Source organism: Enhydra lutris, unplaced genomic scaffold (genome assembly GCF_002288905.1).
Source record: "Enhydra lutris kenyoni isolate GAN:26980312 unplaced genomic scaffold, ASM228890v2 scaffoldscaffold9, whole genome shotgun sequence".
NCBI classification, from domain to species: Eukaryota; Metazoa; Chordata; class Mammalia; order Carnivora; family Mustelidae; genus Enhydra; species Enhydra lutris.
This window is the reverse complement of record NW_019154093.1, coordinates 4,836,063-4,860,980: the sequence shown is the minus strand read 5'-3', so window position 1 is coordinate 4,860,980 and position 24,918 is coordinate 4,836,063. Positions and strand designations below refer to the sequence as shown.

Genomic DNA, 24,918 nt, shown 5'->3' with positions numbered 1-24,918 from the left:
TCAGCCACTCATTGTGATCTGGTGGAGTCCCGTCCCCTCTCTGGGCCTCAGTTTCCCTGCCTTCAAAGTGGGGAGAATCAGGGACCCCAGGCACTCACCGAGGTGTAGGCCCGCCCGCACATGCTGCAGCAGTAGGCCTTGGCGTGCTTGATGGCGTGGGCCGAGAGGTGGATCTGCAGGGAGGCGGAGTCCGAGTAGGCCCGGTAGCAGTTGGGACACTTGTAGGGCTTGTCCTTGTTGTGCTGGCGCTGGTGAGACTGTGGGGAGCACAATGGGGGGTCAGAAGCCAGGCCCCCCGGGGGTGGGGAAGGGGGGCCACCCAGTCCCACCCCCTTCTGCTGCTCCCTGTAGGGGGTGGGCGGCCGAGCACCCGCAGGTAAGAGGCAGGCGGATGGGCACTCACCTGGAGGTTGGAGAGCTGAGTGAAAGCCTTTTCGCAGCCAGGATGTGGGCACTTGTAGGGTCTGTCACCTGTGTGGATTCTGTAATGGGCAGCCCAGTGAGGCACAGTCCCTGACAGATAACCCAGCCAGCTCCAGCCCCCAAGGCCTTGGAGGGCCTCCACTATATATCCAGTCCTCAAGCCTCCCAGTCTCCCCTCCCCACACTCTCCAGAGAGCACCAGGCAAGAGCTGCCACTTCTCCTTCGTCATCTGGTCTCCCTGTCTGCCAGTCTGTGACCAGAGCCCTCCTGCTCCCCACAGGTCCCTGCTGAACCCAACCCACCACCTGCACCCACTCAGACGCCCCCCAACCCTCCAGCTAAATAGCAGCCACTTGCTCTGACCACTTTGCGCCCCCCTCTTCTTCAAAACCCACCTGCCCACCATTGTTGCCAAGAACACAACCCATGGCTTTGCCAGGAACTTCTCTGTCCACCCTGCCTCCTCCCCCCAGAAGGAAGCCTCTCTCTCTCTGGCCCCCAGTTTCTGCCTCGTGCCCTGTCTCCACATCAGAGACATGTCTGTGTAATGGCAACCTGGTCACCCCAGCTACTGAGAAAATGCGGGACAGGGAGGCCCTGCAGTTCAGCCCTTCTGTCCCCTCCCACTCCTGGGTTCTCATCCTGGCTCCACCATCTATCTACTAGCGCGGGCACCGTGGGGGGGGGGGGGGGGGGGGAAATCACTGTGCCTCAGTTTGCCCATCTGCAAAATGGGCATCAAAATATGCTCTCGCTTCACTTGTGAAGCTAATGTTAGGTAATACACGCTAAGGGGCTTCGCGGAGTGTTGGCACAAAGTCGGCACTCACGAAACACCTGCGATGTTTATCCCACAGGGCACCCGTGTGCCAGGCATCATGCTCGGCACTTGGAATGAACAACATAGATAAAATCATTGCCTCGTGGAAACAAACAACAAACACGAACTAAGTAAATCCCATGCAGAATGTCATAAGTACAGTGAGAAGAAAAAATATAAGGTGGAGGGGGCATGAATGCCCTGGGCAGAAAGGTATGTGCAATTTTAAACAGGGTGGTCAGGGCGGGCCTCCCTGAGAGGGTGACTCAGAGTGACAACTTCAGGGCTGATGGCTATATTTTCTGTTCAGGTCTGTGGTGCTGCTCATGCTCGTCTGACAGGCCAGGTGAGGACAGACGGAGCTGGGCCCAGATGAGGTGCCCACGTGGGGGAGCCCCATCCTCCACGCAAGCCCCCCACCTTCGGCCTGCGCTTGACTTCTGTCACCTGTTTTGGCAAATCCTCTCTGCCAAGCAGGGGTGCAGCGGAAGGCTGGCTCGCCTAAACCTTGTTTGTCTCCTTTGCCACTGAGCATCGGGTGGAGGGAGAACCCGGCTCTGGCCGCTCAGTTTCGGTTCCTTCCCTTAATGCCCTGGCTCACCTCGCTGACTAGGCTGCTCTGGCCGACAACACACTCATCAAACAAACTAAGGTCCCTGGAGCAGCAGGCCTCCTGCTGGAGAGGTTGAAATAAAGACCCCTCCCCACCACCAGGAAGTCACTGGCTGCCGGCTATGAACACAGGTAGAGTCCAGATTCCTGAGTGTGTCATTCAAGGCCCTTTGCCAGGGGCTCTGGGCTCCCCTCCCTGCTCCTCCACACCCTCCATCCTGCTCGGAGATCCATTTCTCATCGGGAAACCCTGCCTGACTGATGATCCTGCCCACCACAGCTGGGCCCCCACTGCACCCTCGGCAGGGGAGGCTGCCCCTCCTGTCTCCTCTACGAGCCGGGGAGCCAAGGGCAAGCCCAGGGCCCGGCCACAGGCTGCTCAGACACCTGCCAAGTGGAGCTAGGCTGGCCTGGCGTTGAGAACCAGTATTCTACCCGCACGTTTCTGGGGACATCATCCCAGCCACAGCGCCCTGTCTCTACAACACAGGACCTTCACGGCCATCTGGACTGACTCCACCTGAGACCACAACCCCTCCATTTCATTCCATTCTCATTCCCCTCCAGGGCTGGGGAATTCATTCAGCTGAGGGTGGGTGCCAGGGGAGACTAAGGGACCCCCAGACATGCACTGATTTTACTTTAAAACCCCCCAGTACCCACTGGGCCTCTCCCCTGCCACCCTCAGCCCCAGTCCCTGTTGGCCTCCCTGCAAGTTCTGCTAGCTTCCAAGCTCCTTCCTCGACCCAGGCTATCCCCTCCTCCAGGCACACTTTTCCCTCAGTGAACACCCAGCAAAAACCCACACTCCTGTTCTCAGCATAAAAGCCCTTGATTGGGCAGCCTTTCCTGACCCCCTGGACCAGGCCTGGCCCCTGCAGGCCCTCTCAAGCCCCCAAGCACGGATACTGATTCTGTCCCCATCTAATCCCTGTTTCCTGGGCTGCCTCCTGAGAGCAGGTGCTCCCCGGGTCCCGTTCACCACCATCACGCCAGGGCCTGGCGTGGGCTCAGTCGAGAGGACCCAATACAGAGTCATGGACTGAATGAAGGAAAGAGAGTTCTTTCTCTGTGAGGTCAGTCGTCTGCTCAATATAACCAACGCGCTCCACACCGCACAAGCATTTGTTGACTGACTGACCGAGCACCCTCCAAAGGACTCTAGGTCCTTCCTCAGGGACCCAGCCAAACCTTCCTGAATGGGAAACCGCCCTTGGGCCTCATCCAGTCCAAGTGTCATGGCTGCCTGGCCTCCTCCCTAGATTCCCAGCCTCAGCCTCTCCCCTCCTGGCCTCCGCCATAGCAGCAGCGTGGGGATCTGACCTTGCCAGGACCCTGCCTGGCAACCTCCATGGTCTCTCCCTTTTCCAGGACAGAGTCCAAACCCTGTGCCCCGGTATTCAAGGACTTGGTTTCTAAAGCCTCCCCCTCCACCACTGCTCTCCCCGACACGGCATCCTTCCAACTTCCCCACAATGTGCATGCATCCCCCAGGATGCCTCTGAGCCTTTGCTCATGCTGCTGTCCCTGTCCCTAGGGAGGGCTATGGACCCTTCAACGTGTGACCCAGATGGTCCTCCCCCACGGCCCCCACATACTTCACTCTTCCACAGAAGTTTCCACATCCACCAGCCTCCCAGGTCACAGTGGGGTTCCTCTGGGCCAGAGCCTGCCTGTGACCACCAATCCGCCCTTGTGTGCCCCCCAGCACTGGGCTGGCTCCTGGGACTGCCAGCTGGGTGAATGGGGGGCTGGGCTGCATGCTCCCAATGAAACAGCCCCAAAGCCCTTCTGTCCCTGAGCTGCAAGTTAGGACCAAGCCCTCGATTTCCACATCAGAGTCCTGTCCCTGCAGAGCATCTTCTCAGCAGGGGAGCACCCAGTCCAGGCTCCCAAAAGTGTGGTGAAGGGGAGCTCACCATGGACCCCAGGGAACACAGGAAAGCCAAGTTGAAATTGGGGCCCCTGGACTGCCCCAGAGACTTGCCCTGCAGTGCCCAGGACCCTTGCCTAGCCAAGCTTCTCCTGCAGCCTGACCGCCGCAGCCCCTTCCACCCTCTGAGGCGCAGGCTCCTGGGGGGTCTGGGCTCCGAACCTCACTTCTACCTCCTTTTTGCAGAATGACCTTGGGAAACTGACTCAGCCTCCCCGAGCCCAGTTCCCTCAGCCCGAAAACGGAGATAAGGATCGGAAGGACTGGAAGGATTCAGTGACCTATTCTAAAGATTTCTAAGATATTTTCATAGTGATAGCTTTTTAATACATTCCTTTCTAATTAAGACAACTGATGAAAATCGACAAAGAATTTATTCAATGTTTACATAAAATCACTGAAAATTCCTTAGTTCTCATTTGTTCTTTCATTTTGCAGGTAATAAACGGCACCCCAGGGGGACTGACCTCAGGCGCATTGTGCTTGGTAACTCACATGAGGGCAGGTTCGGTGACAGCCTTCCTCAAGATGACCCCCGCCCTGTGGCATTTTTCAGATTGGCTGTCTCTTGCTTAAAAACACAAAGTCACACCGTGGGCAGACTCTATGGGGTCCGGAATCACCTTCTGCAAAGCCAGGTGCCTAGGAGCCTTTGACAAGGACTGGTAGTTGTTATGAGTTTATTACCACGACTGTCATCGGACTTGAGGAAACCAAACGACACCTCCCCGAGCCACCGGCATCGGGCCACATGTACACAACGTACATGTAACAGAGCCGAGAGAAGAAAAGCAAATGTGAGAAACAGTCTGCAGCTTGAGTAAGCAAATCCAGCCACCTGAGCTAAACTATAGCTCTGTAACCCGCTGGCAAACCGGTGCCATCCCCTCGTGTCGCGACACTGAAGAGCTGTGATCTCACACGTGTGCTAACGGCTGCCGTATGTGCGACACATGCTGCTTTCGCACGACCACCAGACTCACTACAGAGGTCTGCTCACTTCCTTTTGAAACACATGGGGTCTTTATTATTTATCAAGCCAACCCTGAACTCTGGACTTCTGGAACACTTTGCCCATCCCCCGCTTTTCTTTACTTGCTGTGTCTTCCTTTCCCAGAAGGAGGTCCCAGCAGGATGCTCCAGCTCCTCTGAACTATGTTACCCCCAAAATGCTCCCAGAACCATCTTTCTCAACAACCAGAGTAATCCTGCACAACCCGTTTCTAAGTCCATTTCTATTACAAGACCAGGGCTGGGTCAGCCTTGGACATGACCTTCTTTTATTCCCGTCATTACTGGCAGTCACCTTTGGATGATGGATTTGACTGGATCTCCATGGAGGAGCAAAAAGCAGGAAGGAGTCTCCGTGGAATAGGCTAAAACAAGGAACTTGGAATCTGGTTGCTTCTTTATGCTTGGATTTTTCTGTTTGTTTGTCTAATGGATTCTGGGGCTTCTGGGCATTTGGGACACCCACCGCTTTGTCACTGGGTTAGGACACATTGGTTTAATTATAGGTGCCCCTGTCTACGGACTAGTAATTTGTCTCTAATGTTAACAGGACCCTCTTACGTGGCTTGTTTGGTTTCCCACCATTATGCACTCAGATCACTCAAGGGGGAAAAAAAAAGTGTGTCCTCGGGAACAGAGAGCAAAACCCTGCATCAAGAAACATCAGCAAAATACCCACCTTCACGAGCCTGTTAATTTTTTGTTGCTGTTCTGGTCATGGTTTTGATTAATATTTTAGAACTAAAGTTTACTTCTGAAAAAAACAAGGATTCTTTTTTCCTAAGATTTTATTTATTCGTGAGAGAGAGAGAGCAGAAGCAGGGGGAAGGGCAGAGGGAGAGGGAGAAGCAGACTCCCCAGAGAGCAGGGAGCCCGACGCAGGGCTCGATCCCAGGACCCTGGGATCACGACCCAAGGTGAAGGCAGACACTTAATCGACTGAGCCACCCAGGTGTCCCAAAACTAGGATTCTTCATACTTATCACTACTTGCTACCATGTTTATTTTCTACCAGACCGATGCTCAGACCTCACCTAGGCTATCCACTTTGTGCCCTTAACCTTCTCAAACCCAGGCCCCACATCAGAATAATAAAGTTATCAAAGTATCTTTTACACCCAAACGCTCTTGGACTTTCTAGATGGCCACCGAACAACACCGAAGATTTCCTTCATTGCTTTATAAGAAGAGTGATGCTCCAAATGACCGAGCCTTTTCTGTATTTCTAATTAGGAAAAACACTAGCATGAGAGCTGTCCTATGAAGATGCAAGTGTAAGAACGTTGGCAATCAAAAGAAGAGACACTCAGAGAAGGGCCTGGGTGGCTTAGTCAGTTAAGCGTCCAACTCTTGATCTTGGCTCGGGTCATCATCTCAAGGTGTGAGACCGAGCCCCACGTCAGGCTCCAAGCTGGGCGTGGAGTAGGGTGTGGGATTTTCTCTCTTCCTCTCTCTCTGCCCCTCTCCTGCCCTCCCTCTCTTAAAAAAAAAAAAAAAGAAGAGATAACTCAATCTCCGTGTATTCATTTATATTTTATGTGTACATATATATACACAGAAAACATATTTATATTACATATGATTATATGTAATTTATATACAAATACATATTATATCATATACAATTATATATGCTATATAATATATATTATTTGTGTACCTTTTTTAAAAAATTCTTTTTTATCTTTAAGATTTTATTATTTAATTGACTGAGAGAGAGAGACAGCTAGAGAGGGAACACAAGCAGGGGGAGTGGGAGAGGGAGAAGCAGGCATCCCGCTGAGCACGGAGCCCGATGTGGGGCTTGATCCCTCATGACCTGAGCTGAAGGCAGATGCTTAACTACTGAGCCACCCAGGTGCCCCTAAAAAATATTTCATTTATTTGTCAGAGAGAAAGAAAGAACACAAGCAGGGGAGAGGAGTGACAGGCAGAGGGAGAAGCAGGCTCCCCGCTGAGCAAAGAAACCCTATGGGACTCAATCCCAAGACACTGGGATCATGACCTGAGCTGAAGGCAAACACTTAACCAAGTGAGCCACCTAGCGGTCCCAATTTGTGCACTTTTTAAAGTGAAGACCAAAAAAACCCAGTAATTTATTTTCATGTACAATAAAAATCAAAAAGAAATGTCCTTAAAAAAGTGTTTCCTACATTTAACTACACTTATCAATTAGCGATAGTCCTAACATATGCTTTATGAGATAATTAAAGAGCCTGAAGATGGGTCAATATCCTTGCTACCTAAAATATGTTCCTAATCTGAAAAAATGGATCATGCATTCTATCTTAATAGAAGACTCCATTCTCCTCCATTCTGACATTGATTATTACAATAAATGTTTATTGTTACAATAAAGGGACCAGTCATTCTGGCTAATCTGCAGTTCCCAGTCCCACCTGCCTATAGGCCTCTCCTTCAGGTCAGAAGTGGAGTCTTCTGAAGAAGACATCAAGAGATTATGGCCTCAGTAGAGGACGGCAGCACATGCACTTGGCTCTCTAGGTTCCAGAGAACAGATGAATGGGCACAGCCTCCAGCCACGCTGATACCATTGCCTTGACCAGATACTGCCCGAGGCCAAGGCAGGATCCAAGAGTCTGTAGTCCAGAAGCAGACAACCTGGCAAAGCAGATGGACCACCCAAGATCAGCAGGACGGGTACTATGACTTTGAGCCGAATGAAAGTGATTTAAGTGGGGTTCATTCCTATTTCCGAAAGGGTATACGAGAAGACCCTTTTCTTCTTTGATCTATACCTCTAACCCTTGATTTAGGAGGTTATATTTGAACCAGGAATAAAATATTCCTTCAATGGTGCCTTTCCAACTAATCCTTCAGAATTCTGGGGGAGGAGGGAAACTATAAAAATTTAACATTAGATATAAACTCATGACTTATCAAGGAATTTTAAAATAATAGCTGTATTGGGGTGCCTGGGTGGCTCAGTCAGATGAATGTCCAACTCTTGATTTCGGCTCAGGCCATGATCTTGGGGTCGTGGGCGCCACCTCAGGCTGTGCGCTCAGCGATGAGTTTGCTTGTCTGCTTGAGGATTCTCTCTTTCTCCCTCTGCCCCTCCCTCCCCTGCCTCCATACTCTTTCCCTCTCTCTAAAATAAATCAATACATCTCTAAAAAATAATAATAATAAAATAAAATAACAGTTCTGTTGAAAACAGCATGTTATGGGCCCCAAACTATAAAACTGCTCAGAATAATTGCCCACAAATGTTCACAGTGTCTTCCCTGGGACCACTTTCTCTTCATGGCCGTTAGTTCGGTATACAAGGTCAGTAAGAATCTGTCCTCCTTCCCAACAGAATATAATTGGGTAAATCAAATTTGTAACCATGACCGTGCCAGAAATGTCACATTTAATGACAAATTTCATTATATTAGGCATGACAAGCCTGAGAGTAAAACACACGGACCATCCTTCCCATGTGGGATGTGGCCTCCCTGGGAAGCTGCCCAGGATCTGCTCCCTCTGGCTTGCGGATTCCCATCCAGCCTTTAAGGTCACAGAAAAAGTTACTCCTATCAGCCCAAAACACTGACAAACGGGGATTCTGCAAAAAGAAGTCACCCCTATCGTTACAGGCTGTACAGGCACTACCCCGACAAGGCTGACCAGCATGGTTCGAGGTTTCTGATCTTAGATAATATCCTAAGAAATTTTTTCACACCCACCGATTCAAATGATGACCCAGAGGTTCCACGAAGCCTCCTGACAGAAGTTAGCTCTAAAGCCTTGGCGTCATATGCTCTGATCTTAACAGCTATTCGCCCAGCGAGACTTTGCTTATTAATCATCACCTTGTTACAATGGCCTGTGTCCAGAAAACTGACCAAACTTTTAAAAAAATCAAAGTAATGACAAACATGAGAAAATTGCCGGAACAAACCACTGTGGTCCAATCCTTATGCCTCAGGAGGCACAGGAGCAGCAGGAACGGACAGAGGCCTCATCCTGCTGGCACTCCCCCATTGCTGTCTTACTACCAAAACTACACATTACGCCTCCAAGTCCAAGAACTAGACCAACAAGGCGTTCCTGAGCCCCGTGATAAAGCCTACAAAGACAGCGGACATAGCCGAATAAATCACAACAGTAACGACAATTTTAAAAAACGCTAAAAGCAAGAACTAGGGTCTGTCTCACATCAGTGCCCCAAAGAGAGAAAACTTGATCGCTTCCTTCAAGTTACAAGCTCTGTAGCAAAACCTACCGCATCCCTGACTTTCCCAAACTGGTACTGGCCAACACACAGCAACGCTCGCAGATATACATGATCGTCGTTGGGGGCGGGGGCAGGGGCAGGGAGGGCTGTGTTTCTTCCCCTCTGAAGAGCTGAACTACTGTAATCTTGGTAACCTTTGGTTTGCTTCTTTAAATACCTGTGGTATTTTTATTTGGCAAGTGGCGAGTCAGCCTTTCTGAGGTCTGTGCTCCCCTGCAAAAATGTCTTTTGTTAAAGCATTTGTGTTTCTGAATCTCTCTTTCACGCACTCCACTAGACAGAATGCCTATGACGACAGGGATTTTTGTGTTTTGTTCAATGCTGTGTTCCCAGCACCTAGAACCATGCCTGTCTTGGAGCAGAGGCTCTGTAAATATTTGTTAAACGGATGAATCATATGTTCTGTAAAAGACAGTTCTACTTATGCCACAGATATCCCATAAACGCCCAGATGCTTATTATGTGCCACACACTGGGGATATGGGGCCAAGCCCTCGTCTTCAAGAGCTCCCAATATATTTCAGGTGGCAGACAGAGAATGTGACACATACAAGGCAGCCTGCCACTGATCTGATGGGGATGCACGGGGCCTGTAGGGCCCCAGGAGGACTTCCTGGAGGAAGCTGAAAGGAGAGATGGCTAGGAGAGGGCCAGAGAAACAGGATAAAGAAGAAGGAGGGTGTTTCAGGCAAAGGACACAGCAGATGAGAAATGGAGGGAAGGGTGGCACAGTAGTGACAGCAGAGGCCAGTGAGGTCTACAAAGGTCATATCATCAAAGTCCTCAAATGCCAAGTAAAGGAGTTTGGTCTTGACTGCCGGGGCAACGGGCACCTAGAGCAGGTCCTCGCCCCTCCCACACCAGGTCTATGCACCTAGTGCAGGTGCTGAGCCAAGACCGACTGCCGGGGGCAAGGGGGTTGGTGGGAGGGCAGCAGCAGGCAGGTCACTTACCTGGTGTGCTGCTGGAGGTGGGAGAGCTGTCGGAAGGACTTATCACAGTAGGAGCAGTGGTAGGGCTTCACGCCCAGGTGAATGCGCAAGTGCTGGGCCAGGTAGGAGGCGTTGGCAAAGGACTTGGAGCAGTGGGGGCACTTGTGGGGCTTGGCCTCGGTGTGCGACTTGGAGTGAATCTGCATCTCAGACTTGGTGAAAAAGGTCAGCGGGCACACCTTACACCTGCGGGGCAAGAGGCTCATTCACACCTGGGAAGACCCCCACCCTCTGTCTGGAAGCACAGGGGGCCTCCCGCGCCCACAGACCTTGTGCCCCACACAGCGAGGAGCCCCGGGGGCACAGGCCCTCCGGGGAAAGCCAGAGGGCAGGCTCCCAGCCTGGAAAACCTCCAATCTGGAGGCCAAGGCTCTTCCCACAGGGGACTCTAGTCACAGCAGCAGGGGACTGCTTGACATTTCCCAGAGGAGAGAGGCCTAGCAATCCTGGGGAGGTGTGCCCAGGGCCACAGTCCTTAACACTCAGAGTAAGAAGTTCTCCTCCTAGGTGCCCATCAGAAGCATCTGGGGAGCTTTCAAAAAGGGCTGACTGGCCCTCTGCATGTTCCCCACCCACCCCCGACAAATTAAATCAGAATTTCTGGAGGTACGTTCCCGGGATTGGCATTTTCTGAGCACTCCCGAGATGATTCTAACTTGAGGGCTGAGGTCACTGCTTGCAGGGAGGACGAATGGACTCCCACCGCTCCAGGCTTTGGTGAGCTGGGCCCCCAGCAGCCCGCATAAGCAGGGGGAGGACCGCCCCACCCACCTACGAAGGAGCTGTGGATGGGGCTTGTCAGAGAACCCCGCTCCTCAGGACCTGGCACCCACCCGCCCTCGGCCCCTGGGGTCCCCTTCCAGCCCCAGCTGTTGGCCTCCAAGGGCAGCCCCCCAAGCCCATGGTGGACCCCTTGGTGGACCCCTTTCCACCAAGACCCCCACCTGTATGTCTTGCCCTCCTTGGCAGTCTCGCCCGAGGCCAGGATGGGGTAGGGAACTACGAGGACAGGCGGCCCCCCTGGGTTCTCTGCCTTGATCTTTTTGCGGCCACGCTCAGACTTAGGGGGGCCAAGCAGGCCGTGGCCCTGGATTGTCTTGATGGAGTCCAGGAGGGGGGGGGCTAGTGATCCCTGAGATGAGGGTGGGGGACGAGGCGATGAGGCGGCTCTGGCTGGTGGTGGTGGGTGTGGATGGGGTGCTGGTACCCGTGCCCGCACTTGACTCCGACGTGCTCACAGCCGGGGTTCGGGAGGAGAGCCCCAGACCTGCAGAAGACATGGAGGGGAAGGCAGCTGCAGAGGCCTTTCCACGCCTCCCCTTCCCTTCGTAAATTACCCGGGGTAACTACATGAGAGGCCCATGTATGTATAAGAGGGCTGACACACCGAAGAACTAAATTGGTTTGGTACCAGAGGCACTTTGGAAATACTCCAAACCACAGGAAAAAAGCACAAAGATGTTCACTCCTGTGTTATTTGCAATGGCAAAAAACTAGAGGAACTGAAATATGGAACATTAGGGAAGGGGTCCATACATCATGATCAGTCTTCTCCAATGAACATTAACTGCCGACTAAAAAATTATGCTTGGAAAACAAAACACACACACACACACACAACAAACAAACAAAACCAGCACATGTATGCATAGAAAAAGTAAGTAGGAGAAGAAGATATACCTAAAGTGATGTGGATAGTACAGCTAGGAATAATTTTTTTTCTAAAACATTTTGACTTAACTGTACTTTGATTCTTTGACAATGAACTTTTCAAAAAAACCTTTTGTAATACAGGGGCTCCTGGCTGGCTCAGTAGGAGGGGCAGTGTTTGACCCTTGATCTCGGGGTTGTGGGTTCAAGCCCCACTTGGGTGTTGAGATTACTGAAAATAAATAAAAGCCTTTACAAAAGGGAAAAGGAAACAAAAATAAACTTTTGTAATAAAAGTCATTCTTTTAAAAATGAGGAAAAAATAAAATAAACTTTTGTAATAAAAGTCATTCTTTTAAAAACGGGACTAGAAACGTTTACAGTATCAGGTGAAGCCAACAAAAAGCTGAAAATGGTACCTTTCATGTGACTAAAAGAAGGCTTCTTTTAAAAAAACCAAAAATCTCGCCATCGAGAAAGGTAAGATCCAGAGATGGACAAGCGTTCATGTCCACCACTGCATTTATAACCCTCAATGGAGAGCTGACTGGCAGAAGCCATTAATACGTCAAATGTACATGACTTCTGACGAAGCAACGTGGCTTCTAGAAATTGCGCATAAAGAAATATCTGCCCCCGAGCACAAGATCTGTGTATATGGACCTTCTGTACAACCAAACTGGACACAACCCGTTTGACCTCAGCAGGGGCTGTGTAAAGAGATGCGGTCCATCTTCACTATGAAGGACTGAGCAGCCAGAAAAACAAGAAAGGTTCTGTGCAATGATGGAGAGAGAATGCCCAAATGTGCTGTCGTCAGGTGAAAAAAAGCAAATTGTAGACGGTAGGAACCCATCTATTTAAAAAAAAAAACACACACCTAAGCTTCCTATGTAGGTAACAGGCAATACAGATGTGTGTGTTAATGCACAGAAATAGCTCTGAGAAGACACACCCAACTAAATTTGTGTCTAAATTGTGGTTCGCTCTAGGGAGAAAAGAATTTTCTGGTAAAAGGAGATTTTCATACTGTGTCTATCTGCTTCTATATTATTTGAATTTTTTACCTGGTGAATTCATCCATTTTTTAGATCTGTGATTAAAGGATAAAACAAAATAAATTATAGAGAAAACATATGAAAATGCTAACAGTAGTAGGACGAAAGCTAATTTTCTCTCTTTTCAGCTTGTCTGCAATCTTTACATTTTCTATAAGGACTATGAATTACCCTTATAATCAAAAAAAGCATTAAAAATGCTCACGGTAGAATGGTTGAGTAGGAAAAGTGAGTTGAAGTCAGGGGTATAGCCCTACTACAAGCTCAGCAAAACACACACACGCATATTAAAAAATAAACAAAAAAGATGGAAAAGGAAGGAAATGAACCAAAAGGCTTTCCTTAACTGCTGGGTTAGGAGCTGGGGATTATGAGTGCATTTTTTTCCTTAGTTTCTCTTTTTTTCCCCAAATTTCCCTTAATATGCTTATATTACTTTTTTAATATTACTTTTATAATGAAAAAAATAAATTTAATAAAATCATAATAAGGGGGGATGTGCAGAGTGTGGCTGGGGACTCAGGGAGGCTCACTGGGTCTCATAATTCCTGGGTGTCTCTGAGAGAAACGGGGAATGAGGAGAAAGGCAGAGGCGCCCGACTAAAGGCAGGGGTGAGCCAGAGGAGGAACAAAGGCCCGGCTGCCATGGCCTCCAGAGAAAGCCTGTCCACCAGGCTCTGAGGTAGACATCAGGCAGCCCCGGCCTCGTGACACCACCTCAGGACTGAGCTCACCTCCTTCCCTACCCCGTGCTTCCTCCTGTGATTCCTGCCCCCTGACCATGCCTGGGCTCTTCTCTCAGGTCTTCCCTCTCTTTACTCCTGCAGCCAGCCCAGCACCAAGCCCTGTCCATTCCCCTCCACAACTCTCAGATCTGTCCCCTTCTCCCTGTCCCCACTGCCACTGCCTGATCCAGGCCACCGCTCTCCTACAGATCTCCCTGACTCCTTCCCTCTCCCAGCAAGCCAGTCCCCACCTCGCACCCAGACCCAGCTTTCCAACCCGAATCTGAGCATTTCCCTCCCGTACTTAAAAATCTTCAGCGGCTCTGCACTGCCCAAGGGTAAAGTCCAAACTGCCCAGCCTGGCCCACAGCGCCCTTCGCATCTGGTCTGCTTCCTCTCTAGAGACCAGCTAAAGCCAAGGGTCTTTAACACCCGGGCTCGAACCACACTGCCTGCCTCTGCCTCCTACGGACCATGCAACTCTGCCTCGGTTTCCTCATCTGTTAAGTGGAGACCTCACGGAGAGAACGAAATTGTTGTTTCCTAAGTCAAAAACGGTCGAGTGTTCAACCTAATACTGTCAGTGCCCACCGCACAGGCTGCTGGGAGTAGTAAGTGACCACTGGGGCCACTCACAGGCACTCGCCTGGAACCAGCTGCCATATTACCAGCGTAAACACGATCATCCTCTCATGGTTTGGCCCTCCCACCGGGGCTGACCTTCTGTTTCCCACCCACACACCCGCTTAGCACATGCTGTTCCCTCCTGCTGATCCACTTCCCTCATAAACAGCCAACCTTTCCCCGCACATCGGCCCCTTCCCTCACCCACAAGTCTGGTCAGGGCTCTTCTGTGGATTTAGGGGGCGGGGGTCCTCCCAGGACAAGCCCCCTCCACCCCACAGGCCTTCACCCCGCCCCCTCCCAGCCCACAGTACCTGTGACGGTGCTGGTGGCCGGCCGCGCGTGCAGCGCCACGTCGGGCTGCGGCACAGCCTGCGGGTGCAGCCCGGGTACCTGCTGCAGCTTGGGCAGCGACATGACGGCCTGGCTGCTCTCCGCCGGCGCCGGCGGCACCAGCAGTGGCTGCTGCGACGAGGCCGACGTGGGCGGCAGGTGGGGCGGCCGGATCTTCTCCGCCATCAGCTGCTCCTTGATCTTGTTAATCAGGACCAGGTTGTCCAGCTGCGGGCGGGAGAGGAGAGGCCCTGAGGGGGCTGGGGCCACATCCGGGCCACTTCCCCAGGCCGCGGGTCCCCCGAGAGCGGGGAGCCCGGAGACCCGCAGGCCAGGCCGAAGCCCCGGGCAAAGCAGAGCAGCTCTAAGAGGGGTTGCGCCACCAGAGGACGACGCTCGTCTTACCTGGCTGGGCATGGTGGGAGGAGGGGGCCAGAAGTAGGGGTTGTTAAATCGAGGCTCGGCCATCCTGCGGGGAGAGAGCGACTGTCACAGGGACCCTCCCCACCCGCCTGAGGCGAGCTCCCATCAGCCATGCCCACTCAAGTCTGGCCCAGTGTCTGGGACCCCCGCCCTCATGGGACACTCACCCTGCAGCAGGGCAGGCCCCCTCCCAGGCCCAGGCAACCATGTCCCTAGGCTGAAAAGTCAGGAATTCAGAGTCTCCCTCCGTGGGCCCCAGAGGGCAAAGGTCAGAGACAGACCAGCTATGCTCCCAGTCCCCCCATCACCCTGAGGCCGCAGAACAAGCCCCAACCCCCGAAAGGGCCCAAGGCTGTAGAGCCCACCCCATGGACCCATGGATTTCACACAGAAGCCCCCCACCCCACCCCACTCCACCCCACCCCCACTCCCGCCAGACAGAGACACACTGGGGAGTCTTGGGGCAACTTTGTAAACAGCCACAGAACAGAGGCAACTGCCCAACCCAGATACTGGCCCTTCTGACCGCTGTCCCCTTGAGGGCAGACATCTTCATCAGAACAAGAGGGTAGCCTGGGTCATCAGATATGGCCACTCTGAAGGGCAATCTGGTACTATGGTTTACAGAGACCCAAATGATTACTAACCTTTGACCCAAAAAATTGTTACCTCTGGAAAGCTGTCTTCAAGAAACACGCATGGACACGGGCAACATTTTACCTACAAGGATGTGTCAGCACCCTCTGCTAAAGGAGCGACTTGGGGAGGCCTGCAGCTAGGACAGTTTGGGGCTCTTCACTAGAATTATGTGACAGTCTACTGATGACCCTCACCTCTCCAAGTTCCATAGCAGGCCCGGGCAATTAGGCCATTCAACCAGGGCAGCGTGAAGGATGGGCCTTCAGAGCTATTTTACTCTTCCAGAGGGTTCCAATCTTCCTGCAACCCGAGAGTAAGTCAAGAAGTGACTTACAGGGATACCTGGGTGGCTTAGCCAGTTAAGCCTCTACCTTTGGCTCAGGTCATGATCCCAGAGTCCTGGGCTTGAGTCCCGCATGGGGCTCCTTGCTCGGCGGGGAGCCTGCTTCTCCATCTCCCTGCTTTGCCTGCCACTCCCCCTGCTTGTGCGCTCTCTCTCTCTGATAAATAAATAAAATCTTAAAAAAAAAAAAAGTGACTTACAGGGACCATTCTGAACAGACCTGCTCTCCACCAAAATTCTCCTATAGTTCTCTCCCTAAACAGAAATTACTAGCCTAAATACCTACTAGTATTGGTGCTTAAGTAAAACTGTTTATTTTGACAGGAAAGGCCAAAGTGAAGTGACTTTGATCTCTTTTCCTGGTCCTAGAAGCCCAAGGAGCCCCTAGTGGAATTGCAGGCAGAGGGTTTTAGGAGAAAACTCTCAATACAATCTAATCTCAACACTCTTAATAAAGACTTTTGATACAGATTATCCTTATAATCTTTACTTGAGAAATAGGCACAGGAGGTATTATTATGCCATTTTATAAGTGAAGAAACTGAGGCTTGGAGAGAGGGGGAGGTACCTGTCCAAGACGACAGGGCTGGGTGCCAGAGTCAAACTAGAAATCGGATTTGCTCAAGCCTTTTCCTCTGGGGAATTTGCTTTGCAAACCCCAGTCCCTGGTTGAGCCAATAAACCACATGCAAATGGCTGGATACCTACACAAAACGACCTCTGCCTTTCCCTCCCAGACTGGGGGCCGCTTGAGGTCTGAGCCTGGCCAGGCTGAGGGTCAGACAGCCCCTGGCCTCTCGGGGCTCTCCTGCTCCCTCTACCCACAGACATCAAGCTGCCCTTCCCTCACAGCCCAACACTAAAAAAGCCCTTCCTGCCTAGAGTTCTCCCTGACTGTTCCAGATCCCTTTCTCAGAAAGACCTCAACACAATAATGACAGTGAGGAGGCTGCCACTTATCAACTGCCTCCCTTGTGCCAGGCACATCGACACTCAAAGACAGGTACTCTCACCATCCCATTTTATAACTAAAACTCAAGTTCAGAGAGGTAGAGTGACTTGGTCAAGGTCACACAGCATGGAAGCAGAGCTGAGATCCCTGCTCTAATCTGCCTAACTCCAAAGTCCAGCTGATCGGTCCCTTAGCTGTTCAGGGGAAAGGCAAGGCATCCTGACTGCAGGCTCGTGAACAGGCCCTGTTTTAGGATACAACGGGCACTGCCCGGGGGGCAGGCACCCACTCATCCAGCAGCCTCAGGACCTGCTGTCCACCAGGGAAAGTGTGAAGGGAATGGAGCTGGAGAGCCAGGGAGAAGAGACTCCAGGCTGGGGGCAAGGGAAGCCAGGAAGTGGATACACCTGTCTCACCCATCTCAGTATCCCTGGCAGCCACGCCGAGAGGTGACCCACAACATGAGTTGCATGACAGAGTGAATAAATGAAGGCACGATCATCAGAATTCAAGACAACCACACACAATGCGGCAGTTTACAAAGCTCTTCTGTGCCCACTGGCATTCTCCTCAGGGCCCCCAGGAAGCAGGGAATAGATTCACCCCCATTTTGCGGAGGGAAGCACTCTGCTCCAGGCCACAAGGATGGGGGAGACCAAAGGGAGCACCGCACTGCGATGCTGAGCCTCGGCTCTCAGAGACTCAGTGCTCCTCGTCTGTGAAATGGGGTGAAACAGGCCGCTCTGCCTCAGGCCTGACCTGGCCCAGGGCTCTGCCTACTGCTCCAGCTGTTCCTCGGAGTTCTGTGGAGGCTACCCTCTTCTCCTCCTCTTCAGCTCAATGCCAAGTTCAGGCTTCCCAAAGGCCCAGCCCGGTCAGGGAGATACCGGGAAGGTGGCTGGCCTAGGGTCCCATGGCTGGGGTCGAGCATCCTCTCTGCCACTCGTCAGGCCCTTGGGCGGGCAGAGATGGCCCCTCGCCCCCGCTGGACAAACAGGCTCACAGAATTGAATGGTCTGCCCTGGGCCACTTAACCTGATCCCCACAGTCTCCTCCTAATTTCTCCATGTCCTTCTCTGGCTGGTCACAATTTCATGATTAGGTCTGTGCCCCTGGCCCTGGCACATACCTCCTGTGCGTCAAAGGTGAGGAAGGTGGGCGGGGGTTGACCATTTGCTGGGTGTCAGGCCCACTGCCAGGTACAGCTCAGGAGTATCTCCAGGGAGGCTCCCAGCCAGCCCGTGGGGTGGGGGGACCCTTGGGCAACCTGGGGGCCTGCACGACGTGGCGGGCCATCGCCAGAGGTGAGCAGGTAGGGTGGTGAGGACTGGGCGAAGCTGCTCCGACCTTGTCAGAAAGGAGGGGTCTGAAGCAGGAGACTGGTCAGGTGTGTGTTTAGGACAGGTGGACAGGGCAGAAGCCCACAGCCCCAGCAGAGGCGCGGATATGTGCAAGTACGAGGCAGGTTTGGGTCCCTGAGCCCGTCACCTTCAGGCACCAAAAAGAGAGCCAGAGAGGGGAGGTAGTGAGGGACTGGCCAGCCAGTGGGGCGCTGAAGGCCTGCCAAAGGGCTGGGCCGCAATGTTGGTGGGGAGAAGGCATCAGAAGCTCCAGAGTCAAGGGTGACTGAGGTCAGAGGGAGCAGCAGCCTGAGGGCCAGGCTGGGGCAGGGGCAGAGGAGAAAGGTGGGCTGCGCCTTCGAGGTCCTGTGGGGACAGGCAGGACAGGCTGCTGGCTGGGCGGGATGTGTCCACTGGCTTTCAAGCCCCCAAGGGAAGGCGAGACTGCTGTGAGCCTCGAGACACACAGCCCAGACGCTCATGGCGGGGCAAGCGCACTACCATTTCGTTTTTCTTGCTCCACAAGGTGAAGAAAGTCAGAAAGGTGGATGAACGAAACACCTAGTGCTGCCTCTGAAACCAGCGAGCCCGTCCACCATCCGCCCATCCATTCGCTCTGGATACATCCTCTGGGCCGCACGGGGTCAAGAGCTGGGGTACCTGAGGCAAAAGGGAGCTCCCTGCTGTCCGGGAGCTCCCAGCTAAGTGGAGGAAGGAGATTTGTGACCCACAAGCTTCTGCATGAAAGAACTTTCTCCTGAGCCCTGCTACATGTCACCGAGGACCCTCCAGACCACCTCCTCATGGCCTCGTGCTGCCTGGACCCTCCGTGAAACTGTGACCCTGGGCTCCTTATCTCGGTGTCTCTCAGAACTCCCACCCACAAGCTACGCTCCTGTGTCCCACCCACCTCATCCGTGGCTGGCCCACCGGCTCTAGGACTCTAAATACAGTCCAAGTCCCAAGTCCCCGCCCTCAGACGGGGCCTGTCCCTGGAGCTCCAGGCCCACCATCCAGCTACCTCCCTTTGCCTGTCTGGTGGGCTGCTTGGACTCAGCAAGCCTAAGCTGCACTGGGCCTTCCCCAAGACATGCGCCCCCTCGAGCCATTCCTGACTGTGAGCGGGCACCCCCATCTGCCAGATGCTCCTGCCACAGACACACGTGTCCCTATACCTCTCAACCCTCCCCGCCCAGCTCAGATCCACCACCAGCCACTGCCCCGGGACTGGATTCCAAATTCTCCCTCAAATCCACCCACTCCTCTCCACGAGTCCTAGCTATGATCACCTCACCTGGACCATGGAACAGCCTGCTTTGTTTAGAGCCCAATGCACCTGGGTTCAAGTCTCGGCTCCAACTCACGAGCTGTGTGATCTGGGGCAAATCAGTTGCTCCTGGCCCCCAAGTTAAGGGATGAGCAACCCAGAGCCAGGGGCCTGACCCAGGATGGAAAAAAGGATCAGGGGGGACTTCCCAGTGGAGGTGATGCCTGCTTTGGGTCTTAAAGGATGAGCGGGAGCGAGCCAGGCAACAAAGGAGGGGGGAGCATGGCTGGCAGAAGCAGGAGCCTGAGCAAAGGCCCAGAGGTGAGAAGCAACACGCCGTGTGCAAGGAGCTAAGCGTTCCAGTGTGGACTGGGAGAGGGGACATGAGGCTGCAGCCAGCAGCCAGGGAAAGCTGACAACATCCTAGGCCTGGAGTCTGGACTCAAAGCAATGGGTGATGGGGCAGAATCTGTGGTTTAGAAAGACTCCATTGACTAATGAGTGTGGACAGGACCAGAGAGACCAGGGGAAGAGGCAGGAGACACCCATTAGGAGGCCCCTGGAGAAGGGGACGGAGGGGAGAGGCAGGGAGGACCTGAGCTGGGACGTGGAGGAAAGTGATCAAAGAGGCCTGGCTATCCAGTTGGAGCTGGAGGCCAAGGAAGCATGCACCTCACCCCCCCCACCGTGTGGCCCAGGAGGACCTCGGGTCCCCCCGCAGACAAACACAGTCACAGGAACATGCAGACGGCCCCACACACGGACACACGTGACAGACACAGACCTATGGTCCCAAACATAGACAGATGGGGACACGGAGCAGGAACCCACAGCCACCAGGACACGGAGTCACAGGTGGGTGCTGTCGCAGGAGGGTGAGTGCACATGACCTCGGGGACAGACCCAGAAGGAAGCAGGGAGGGCACGCGAGGAAGTTGGGATGAACATAATGCCTTAGTCCCCCCCAAAGAACAAACCCCTCATTGACAGATTTCAACCTGGAATCACAGGCTCCTTACCTAGAGTGTCCTTTCCCACTTGGTGAACTTCTACTCATCCTTCAAGACCCAGCTCAAGTGTTCCCTCTTCTACGGAGCTTTCCCTGAACCCCCAGTCAGTCACTTCCTCTGTGTTCCCAACAGCACCTTGTATATGGGAATAACAATAACAATAATAATAAAATGGCAGCTACCGTCAATTTCAACACCCACTACGTGCCAGACACTGTGCTGAGTATGTCATATGCATCACGTCACTGAGTCTTCCCGATGCCCCTGTGAGACGTGTATTTAACAGAAGAGGAAACTGCAGCTCAGAGAGGTTGACCAACTTGCCCAAAGTCACACAGCTAGCAAGTAATGGAGTTAGGACACCACCCAGATCTGGTGCAGCACTACAGGGCCATCACACCTGGTGTGGCTATCTGTTTCCCTGGGTGACTTCCCCGCCAGACTGTGAGTTCCTCACAGTTACAACTAGTGCTCGTTCACCTTTGCCATTCCAGCACCTAGCCCAACATGGTCTCAGAAACTCTCTGGAGAATAAAAAAATAAAATAATATCGACTCCCTTTTCTTGAGCACTCACAGCGGGCCAGGAACTGTCTAAGGGAATTTTACAGCCATTATTTTACTATTGCAATAGACCTATGATACAGATGAGGAAACTGAGGCCCAGAGAGGTTAAGTAATGTGCCTGAGGTCCCAGAGCCAAGTCTAGATTTGAACCCAGATCTGCCCATGACCCTTTCCCAGGAAGATGGCCCGAGGGCAGCCTTGTAAGCTCCACAGAGGGGTACCATGAGAGGGGGCACCGAGGAAGGTGCACAGCGAGTGGCAGGCCCTGCCCCTAGGGAGGTCCAGGTACAGTACAAACAGACAGACACAAAGAGGAGAGGCAGCCCAGGGGGAGGACAGCAGGATGCGGGTCAGCAACTGTCCCACCCCCGTCCCCAGACCACCCCACAGGCATTAAAAACTGAGATTTGCCCAGACCCCGTGGCCACAGAGGAATGAGCTCCCAACGAAGAAAATGGGAGAGAGCAGGACCCAAAACTGTCTGGACACTATGATTACGAGGAGGCAAAAATAAAAACCTGCGTCAGAAAAAGCAAGCTGCAGGGAACCACACCCGGGAGAGGGCTGGGAGAGGTGGCCGGAGCTGATCTGGTTTTTGTCTTTGTTTGTCTGATTTCGATTCTCTGTAATGTCGTTCAGTTGCTTTTATAATGAAAACAATAAATTTATTCTCAAAGAAAAGACAGAAAATTGTGGGTAGCCCAAGGGCAGAGGGGGAACAGATGGAGGGTCTTGGAGGCATGGCGGCGCAGGTGGAAGCCAGGGTCAGCTGATGGTGGGCACTCAACTGACCACTGGCTGCCAGGCCCCGCATGGCCCCCCGTTCTCCGGGTTCATACAACCCAGCTAGGCGGCAGGGGGTGTCAGCAAAGGCTACCTGGCAGATGGAACATCCGGCGTGCACTTTGGAGCTGTTTGAAGGTGGGGAAAGGTCTCCACCACCTTCTCTGCCCTGGTCCAAGCCCCCTTTGGCTACTGCAGGAGTCGCTTTACTGGTTTCCCTGCCTCTACCCACAGCCCCCGTTCCATTCTCCTATTGCAGTTGCTGTGAGATTTCTAAAATACAAAAGCAGATAACGATATTCACCTCCTTAAAACCTTCCATGGCTCCCTACTTCTCTCCAGACAAGGCCTGGACTCCTTGGGCCTTATGTATCAGGCCCCCACTGACCTCTGTGGCGTCAGTGATTCTTCCCACCTTATACTCTGACCAGCCAGCCAGAGAGCTCCCCCAGGGTTTCACTTCCTTTCTTATTTCCTAAACTTCACTCAGGCTACCTCCTCTCCCTGGAACCCTCTATCCTCCCCACTTCACTGGCTAACGCCAAATTATCTTCAAGCTCCAGCATATGAACCACTTCCTCCTGAAAGCCTTCCAGGACTGCTCCACCTCCACCCTCCTAGGCTGTGTCAGGTGCCTCTCCTCTGTTCCCTTTGTGCCCTGCACATCCATAATCAGAGCACATATCCCCCTATTTTCTGTCTGTTTTCTTGCCCATCTCTATTGTCAGGCACGCTGTCAGGGCACAATCACAGCTGAGTAATTTGTCTTTTAAGCCCTGCATAGCACCTGATAAACGTTTGAATGAATGAATGAATGCACTAGATGGAGGGAACTGAAAGGGTCATGGCCTGGATAGAGGAAAGTCCTCTCCCTCATCCTGGCACTATACTGTCCCGGGTGTTGCTCTGTTCCTTATTTCCTAGATCTAAGCCCTACCTTCCTAAGTGAGCTGAGAAGGGGCTATATGTACTCCATAAGGACAAGCAGACCAAAAAGGATGTTTGTTAACAGCTAATCACACAGAAAATGGCTGTGCTTCCCAGGCAGTGAAAATTAAATGAGCTTCACCTCTTAAAATAGCAAAAAGAAAGAAGAAAATGACAATACCCAATGCTAGTGAATGTAAGATGAAACCGGCACTGCTAGCCATTGGTGGGACTGTAAACTGGAACAAACGTTTCTTCCCCCGCCCCCTGCCAAGATTTTATTTCTAAGTAACCTCTCCACCCAATACGGGGCTTGAACCCACAGCCCTGAGATCAAGAGTCACATGCTCTACCTTCTGCGCCAGCCAGGCACCACACAATCATTTCTGAAAACAGTCTGATAGTAATGTGTCAAGAACTCAAAAAAAAAAAAAGTCTCTGACTTTTCTGCAGGGTAGTTATGTGACTTCCTTAAGGCATATTTTTCATGAAACTAAAGGTTCAGCAAGCTTAAGCCAAGCAGGACAGCCCAGCCCCTGCCCACAGCTACACGAGGATTCTGGTCTCAGGCCCTGCAGTTTTACCAGGAGGAGAGAAGAGCTCGGAGAGAGTGGGGGGCTTGCTAGGTCCCACCACGAGCCCTCCAGCCCCACCCCAGACTCCAGCCAGGAGCACAGAGTCAGGAAGGGGCTTCAGAGGGGAGGACCAGGTCAAAGCCTGCCCAGGTCACTCATGCCTCCTTGAAATCTCTCTTGGGTTCGCATCAGTTTGGGGGTACAGTTCCAAATCCCCAGCACAGCACCCAGAGGCCTCTGCCAATGAGGCTCTGCAGGCCACATGTATCCCCAGCAAGTACATCCCCACAGCCTCCCCCCACCCTATCCCCCGTAGGTCCCCAAAAACAAGTTGCACTTTCATGCCACCATGCACAGGCGCCACAGCCCTGGAGAAGCAAGGAGGGGAAGCCTCCTTGCTCACCGGCCCCTCCACAGCTGTATTTGCGGCCTCTTCCCCTGAGCACCCCCAGCTTCCTGGATCTCCTCCATCCCAGCCCTGATCCCACTCTGCTAGAACTGCCCACTTCCCTGTCCACCCAGTCCCCCATGTAGCTGTGAGCTCCCTGAGACCAGGGCTTGGGTCTGGTTCTTAGTGACAACCCCATACCCCAATTTGACCCCACAGCTCACCCGGCTGTTCCCTAGGTCTCAGCTGAAGGGCACCTTTGAATTCTCTTCCAGCACGCAGTGGACTGCCCGATCATGCACACCCACGGCCCCCTGCTTTCTCTGCTGCCTCTCTATCGTGCCTCCAGATAATCCCTCCAGTCGTGACCCACAAGGACAGGGCCACCAATGCGGCCCCAGGGCCAAGCTCTGGCCAGGTAGTAAGTGCTCAGATGCCTACTTCGTGCCAGGTGCTCAATAAACATTCACTAAGAGGGAAGGGCTGTCCCTGAGAGGAGGGGGTCTGTCCACGTGCACCTTACAAACTTAGAAGTTTGCCAGGAGAGCCAGAGGGTAGAGGGACAACATCCCCAGCAGAGGGGCAGTGTGTGCAAAGACACGGCAAACTGCTAGCTTCCTAGGGTAGCTGAGGGTTCTCAACCATGGTCCCTGCCCCAGAGTGACAACAAGTTGCTGCTGGGGCTCAGCTGAGCTATGGGGTAGGGGCGTTCCTGGGAAGATGAGCTCATCCCACTGAGGGATGCATGAAGCTTTCACGAAGATGGGACTTGCTAATGGGGAAAGCAGAGAGGTCCAGAGATGCCAGAGAAGGGCAGGCCAGGGGGTAAAAAGTTCATGTGCCAAGGTTCATGTGGCAGGAAAGCACAAAGCATCACGTTTGGTCGGGTGTGGATATAGTGCAGGGATTTGCAGAAGACGGAGGGAAGGGTGGCTGGGTAGTTGACAAAGAGCCAGAGTTCCAGGCTATGGTGCTTGGATAAAAGGCCATGGGGGGCCATGGAAGGTCTCTGAGCAGGGGAAGGCCACAGTCAAGGTTTTCAGTAGACAGGACAATATGTGACCAGAAGGACAGCCTGGAAGTGACGGGCAGGAGATGGTCTAAAGGGGAGAAGCTGAGGTTCCCCATCTTCCCAGCTTGTGAGACACCCACGTGCTCCAAGTCTGCCTCTCACGATCCCTCTGCCCTTCACATGTCCCTACTCCATGCGGCCCAGAGGGCTGAGCCCCAGCTGCTGGGCCCCACCCCATCCCCAGGACCCAGGCCAGCCTCGGGAGCTT

At 52.9% G+C, this 24,918-nt stretch overlaps 1 protein-coding gene across 1 annotated transcript in view; it reads right to left on the bottom strand.

The window, feature by feature from the left end:
* The window catches only part of LOC111142989 (zinc finger protein 362), a 38,317-nt gene that overhangs the window by 5,283 nt on the left and 8,116 nt on the right, over window positions 1-24,918 (bottom strand). Inside the window, 8 exon segments of the mRNA XM_022496366.1 lie at window positions 99-257; window positions 404-482; window positions 9,997-10,221; window positions 10,980-11,155; window positions 11,157-11,302; window positions 14,407-14,653; window positions 14,831-14,894; window positions 20,409-20,534. Coding sequence (XP_022352074.1) covers window positions 99-257; window positions 404-482; window positions 9,997-10,221; window positions 10,980-11,155; window positions 11,157-11,302; window positions 14,407-14,653; window positions 14,831-14,894; window positions 20,409-20,446 — 1,134 coding nt within the window. The 5' untranslated portion in view covers window positions 20,447-20,534.